General features: G+C 33.4%; 1 protein-coding gene across 1 annotated transcript; it reads left to right on the top strand.

The window, feature by feature from the left end:
* The first annotated feature begins 197 nt into the window (after positions 1–197).
* LOC118281278 (uncharacterized) lies at positions 198–1,842 on the top strand. The gene has a single exon (XM_035601872.2). The coding sequence runs from the start codon at positions 300–302 to the stop codon at positions 1,839–1,841; it is 1,542 nt and encodes a 513-aa protein (XP_035457765.2). The 5' UTR covers positions 198–299; the 3' UTR covers position 1,842.
* Positions 1,843–6,870: the final 5,028 nt, after the last annotated feature.

The raw sequence follows: 6,870 nt of genomic DNA, 5'->3' as shown, positions 1-6,870 counted from the left end.
ATTTAAGCTGTGTGTGGTTCGGTTCTAGGAGGAGTTATTGAAATTGCGTATTTTGTGTTTTGGGAAAGTCAGTTGTAAGTGCGCGTTATCAAAATAACGCTTGCCATTTGATGCTAACTTTGTTGTATGTTGCAGATGGTTGTTATAGGTATAAAATACTTTGGTTATACAGAGTGTTCCGTAAGTCGACGTCAGTTGCGGTTGCGAAACCGGTTTGTGCGCGCGTGTATAAATACGCTGCTTGATTAAGTAGTTTCGCGATCTGTGTCTATTATAAATAAGTTTAGTCAGTTTTATTTATGTTATCAATTATGGAGACCGAAGAAGAAGAAAGTGGTGGTGATGTGGAAATATTACATAAAGAAGGAGATGTTGATAAATCTTTAGAGCCAGCAATAATACGACGAATAAATCAAATGATCAAAGAAAATGAGAAGAGATTACCTGAGAAGAGAAAAGAGAGAGAGAGTGAAATTAGCGATGATGATGACTTTATTACTGTTGATAGAAGGAGACCTAAACGATTAAGTAGAAGCTTATCAGTGGAGATACAAAATGATAAAAGGGTAGATGAAGAAAAAGATAGCGGAATAAATAATACCATACGACATGAAGTATGTGTAACTTCGTTAGAAAGTATACCTAAACAGATGGCATTAGCTAAATTGCTTAGATCGGAAAACATTAAAAATGTAACACGAATAAAATACAAAAGCTTCAATAAAGTTCTCATACAATTCAATGAAAAAAATGATGCAATCAAATTACTAGACTGCCAGAAATTTAAAGATATGGGATGTAGATGTCAGCTAATAGATGAGTTATCCCTATCCTATGGTGTTGTCAAAGGGGTGGATTTGGACTTAACTGAAACTGAATTATTGGATATATTTGAATGTAGTACCAAGGTGATATCGGTGAAGAGATTAAGACGGGTAGACTCGGAAGGTAAATGGGTTAACAGCGAATCTGTGAGAATTTGTTTTAACAACAATAATCTACCGGATTTTGTATATGCATATGATTGCCGATTTAAGGTGGAACCGTACGTTTTTCCTGTGACACAGTGTTCCGGTTGTTGGCAATTTGGACACATAATGAAGTATTGCCCAACAAAGAAAAAAATATGTCCAAAATGTGGGGGTAAACATGATAATTGCGACCCAATTAAAATATCTTGCCTTAATTGCAAGGGGAATCACTTCGTTTTAGATAAATCATGTCCTTTTTTCTTAAAAGAAAAAAATATAAGGAAAATTATGAGTATCAAACAAGTGACATATAGAAAAGCCCTCCAGCTGTTTATGCAACAACAACATGATACTATTGGATTTCATAATAACTCGAAAACTTCAATTGAAACGAATTTAACAAACGAGTCGGAAACTTTCAGTAGTGTGCTGAAGAAATCATTAAATAAACAAAGCGCAAACCTCAATTCTCCGGTTATACGAGATGAGAGTGTTAGACAAAAAGAAGCGAGTCAACAGCAAGAAGAGCCGTCTCAGTTTATATCTTTTAGCAACATTAACAATAATAAGGAAAGAAAAACTACGAAGAAAAAACAGAATAAGCATGACACAGCGATAGTAGAAGATCCAGTTTATTTTAGTTCCCAGAATGAAGAACCAAGTTACCAGAGAGATGAACAGTTAACTTACAAATTTGAATTTAAGAAATTTTTAATTAAACTAAATAAAGCATTTGTGTCAGAAGGAACTTTTGAAGATAAAATATTATTATTGTTTAAAATCATATGTGAAGAACTAAAGAAAATTGTAGTAAGTTGTTTTATGAAAGGAAATTTTCTAGATACATTTTTCAGTTTTTTAAATGGATAATAATTCATATGATAACATACGTTTAAACATATTTCAATGGAACGCACAAAGTCTACGGCCGAAACTGATATCTTTTAGGGAGCTTTTAAACCAAGAAAATATACATATAGCTATAATTAGTGAGACTTGGCTTGACCAGGAAAGTCAACTTAATGTTAGTGGTTATAATTTGTATAGAACAGATAGACTAGATTCCTATGGGGGCGTTTCAATATTTGTACACAAGTCCATTCAATCTTGTTTGAATCCAATTAATGTTACCAATTCGGGAATAGAAATAGTTAGCGTAAAATTAATGAACTGTAAAGACTTGGAATATGTTGTAAGTGTTTATTGTCCTTCATCTGTGCATACTCAACAAGCTCATTGGGATGAACTATTTGCATCTTTCACTAAAGCAGCCTTAATAGCGGGAGATTTCAATGGACACCACACTAATTGGTCGGTAAAAACAGACATGAGAGGCACACAAATTATGGATGCAGCCCTAGATAACTCATTCGTCCACCTAAATAATGGGATGGCTACACGGGTCAAATTGGTTAATGGAAGTTTGCAGCAAACTTCACCAGATGTTACATTTGTGTCTTCTGATATTGCGATCAAACTTAATTGGCAGGTGTTGAACGAAAATATTGGTAGTGATCACTTAATCATTAAAATTTCTATAAACATTACAGATAGTTTCTCTATTACTAAAAAACGAAATTATAAAAAGGCTAACTGGGTGAAATATCGTAAAACATTGACAAACAAGTTTTTTCCCTATACAGAATGTTATACAGGTAATAATCTTCAGGATATGTATAATTTTTTTGTAACGCAACTTAATTATGCGGCAGATAAACATATTCCATATATTAAATGTTGTTTTAAACCTACAAATAATTTTAAGCCAAAGAGATACTGGAACACTGAATTGTCTCGAGTAGTGGCCCAGAGGAGATTAGCACTTTCTAAGTTTCGTCGTAACCCTACCCCGGAAAATTTAAGTAAGCTCGAAGAAAAAACGAAAGAATCTCAAAAATTAATAAATAAAGCAAAGTCGTTAGATTGGCAACAATTTTGTGACTCCATTGATCAAACAGTTTCTGCACCTGAGATGTGGCGTCGGATGAAATGGATAAAAGGTTACAGGCAAACAAAAAGCCAGCCCCCTCCTGATAAACAAAAGGAACTTTTGTATTCACTTACCCCCGATTATGTAGTAAATTCTGTACCCAACTTTGTTTCAAGTAATGAAATTTTGGAATGTGGGTTTAGTATTCAAGAGCTAGAATGTTGCCTTAAAAAAAAAGATTCAGCGCCGGGCGAGGATGCGATTTCTCATTCCATGCTTTTCCATTTACCTGATGAGGCCAAACTATATTTATTAACCATATTCAATAACATTTTAAATTCTGGTATTGTACCCCATCAATGGCGAAATATTCAAGTCATTCCCATACCTAAGGCCAATAATAATAGTCTTGAGATGAAGCTCCGACCTATTTCTTTAATATCATGTGTTTGTAAGGTCTTTCACTTAATGTTGTTTAAACGGTTAGAGTGGTACACAGAAAAGAAAGGTATTCTTTCATCTCATACTGTCGGGTTCAGGAAATCTCACTCGTGTTTGGACTCAATCACCCGTTTAGTGTCTTATGTGCAAATAGGATTCTCACACAACATTCCAACTTTAGCATGTTTTCTTGACATAGAAAATGCTTACAATAATGTGTCGGTCGATTATGCTATAAACGTTTTGGACCAGCTTAAAATAGGTTCGAAGATTTGTAATTACCTTTGGTCTTTTTTAAGTGAAAGACGATTAAGGATTAAAATCAATAATAATAGTGAATCAATACTTACCAGATGGACTAATAGAGGCTTGGCCCAGGGAGATCCTCTATCCCCTTTAATTTTTAATTTAATAACTTATCGCATAGGTCAATTGGCACTCAATGTAGTTTGGTCGCAATATGCAGACGACTTCGTACTGTTTATTAGAGACAAAGATATGTATAAATGTGAAAGATATATGCAAAGTGCTCTCGATTCCATAGTTGTGTTGTTAGGTGAACTGGGATTACAATTGTCTCCTAGGAAGTCACAATACTGTGTTTTTAGTCGAGGTCGCAGAAGAATATTACCTACATTAAAAATAAATGGATGTAATTTGAGCTTTTCTGAATGTATTAAGTACTTGGGGATGTGGTTGGATAGAAGTCTTCGTTGGGGCAAGCACATTAACGAGTTAGTTGAGAAATGCTGTAAACACTTAAATATATTAAAGGTGCTTGCTGGTAGCTCCTTTGGAATTCATACAATTTATATGCGCCGGCTATATATTGCATTAATTAGAAGCCGAATGGATTATGGTTGTTTCATTTATGATAGTAGTGCGAAATCTCACACGCTTAAGTTAAACAAAGTGCAAAACCAAGCCTTAAGAATAATAGGGGCTTTATTAAAAGCTCACCTATTCATGTAATGGAAAGTGAATTACATATAAGTCCGTTATCGTTGCGAAGACAATATTTAGCATATAAATTTAGTTTGAAAATAATGTCGTGGACCGATAATGAAACAACTATTAATATTTCGGATCTTAGTGCTCTTTGTAATAGAAGTTATTGGGAAAACAAGAAAAAACCTTTACTTGTGAAAACTTACAGTGATGTTCGACATTTCAATATAAATTCTGTCCGTATTCTTAGTATGTTTAATTTAGATGTATGGGTTTCAGAAATATCTATTGGAAAAAATATTTGTGTAAATCTCGAGTGCATTCAATGTTCCAAAACTAATTGTGACCCAGGTACATTAGTGTATAATGTTTGCGCTGAATTAAACGAGAGATATAAAGGCTGGCATAGAATATTTACGGATGGGTCTAAAAGTAATCTGGGTTTAGGAGCTGCATTCTATGACAAAACCTTACAACATAAAGTGGGATTTAAAATCAATTGTGAGGATGTATCTATAATGACGCTGGAACTCATTGCAATATATCAGGCCTTATCCACTCTAGCGTCCATGGATACTATAGTATCCAAAGTGACGAGTTCTGTTTAACTCCCTCTAGTTTAAAATACGGTCTTGTTTGGTGAGTTTTGACTGATTATCTATACAGCTGAATAAATTGTTCGACGAAAAAATAAGACATGGCGTTGTAATATGCTTTGACAAACAAAATATAAATTTTTAAAGTTAGTTGACTCGTTTTTGAAGTGTTTTTGTGAGTTCCAACAATTATGTCGTAAATACTACAGTTTTGTTTAATTTATCTTGCAAGTGTTATACATCAAAATAAACTAGAAGATTTGTGCTTTACGATGATGTACAAATATCACAGTTTTAGCTGATAAATCTAGTCTAATTTTAACTTCAAACGATTGTTGTTTCGAAAAAAATGGCCGGTCTGGTGTTGGCCACTTTTAGTTTTGTTTATACATATTTTACATACTTTGCATTACAATAGTATATAAAATATCGAAATACATTTCGTAATAAGCAAAATAATACATTTTTCAAAGAGAAATATACTAAATTCATTGAAGATTCCATAATAATGTCAATGTGTTCCTCAGGTTTTTTGATGTGTAAAATTACGAGTAGTGTTTTCTTTCGATTTAATTACAATACTTAGAGTTAACCGAATATAATCATATATACATCAAAAGAAAGGGTAATGAGTCTAGTTTGTTGTAAAAATATTTTATTGATAAAATATGCAATAGTTGTGCCGTATATTCTAAAAAGGTAGAAATAATTCTGTTTTTTTTTCTGTGTTTCATGTTTAACCCGTTTTATTGTATTTTAAAGATTAACTAAAGATTTAAAAAAATCGTTAAGATTGATCAGTATTCTTCAATCTTTTTTTTGGTATTCTTTTCTTTATTCTAGGCATTACGGTTCAGTAGCTATATAGGTTTTTTGTTACGACGAACTTGCGAGTCGCGCGCCGTTCGGATGCCGTGCGCGGCTGGACGTTAGAGTGGTTATCTTACGTAATGAGTCATAACTTGAGTAAAATTGTTATTTTTTCAGATAGTAAGAGTGCCTTGCAACATGTGGCTCGATGTGTCTCTGGTCGCAGAGGTGCATCGATAGCCTATGAGATCCTTAAAACTATTAATATCATTAATAAAAGGGGTACAGAGTTAAAGTTGCAATGGGTTCCAGCACATATTGGTCTACAAGGGAACGAGGAGGCTGACTGTGCAGCCAAGTTAGCAGCAGTAGAGGGAACGGTTTTGAACTATTTACCTGATCACTGGGAATTAGTACCTAGATTTAAAACAGTATGCTTTGATGATTGGAAGAAAGTTTTTGAAAATCAATCTATACATAAAGGCATTTGGTATAAGACCATACAGAGTGAGCTTCCTCGTGTTCCTTGGTTTGATGACAGTAAATTATGTAGAAATTACATTAAATTAGCTTTTAGACTTAGATCAGGACACTTTCCATCAGCAAAATTTGCGTTTTTGATGAAAAAATCAATTTCCCCCAATTGCTCAACCTGCAACAAAATTGAAGATGTTCAGCATTTGCTGATGGAATGTGTCCGCAATAAGAATGAACGCGACTCGTTGCTGAATGAACTGAAATTAAATAGACTGGATGTAGGTTTGATTCAAAGCATTTTAGCAAACCCTAAATCAAAAGCTGCAAAAAAATTGTGTAGATTAATGTTAATTGTTCAGCAGTGAGGAGCAGATTTATAGTTTTATTTATAATTCAGTTAAGTTTTTTTTTTATAACAAATGAATTTATTATTGTTATAAGGTATGATGGGGTTGACATATCCTTGTTGGACAAAAACCCCAAAAAAATAAATAAAATAAAGATAAAAAAAAAAAAAAAAAAAGTCGACGTCCTAAAATGGCATCAAATGATCGGCAAGATTCCAACTGTTATTATAAGAAAAATATAAAAAACCTTTTAAATTACAATGACTTAGGTATGTGTGTGCTGTGCCAGTTTTTTGACTCTTGATGCTACAAATCTTTATTTATTGAAAAGTGCTTCCACACCCTAGAAG

Source organism: Spodoptera frugiperda, chromosome 4, assembly GCF_023101765.2.
Source record: "Spodoptera frugiperda isolate SF20-4 chromosome 4, AGI-APGP_CSIRO_Sfru_2.0, whole genome shotgun sequence".
NCBI lineage: Eukaryota > Metazoa > Arthropoda > Insecta > Lepidoptera > Noctuidae > Spodoptera > Spodoptera frugiperda.
Note: the sequence above shows the minus strand (reverse complement) of the source record. Positions and strands in the feature narration are given on the sequence as shown.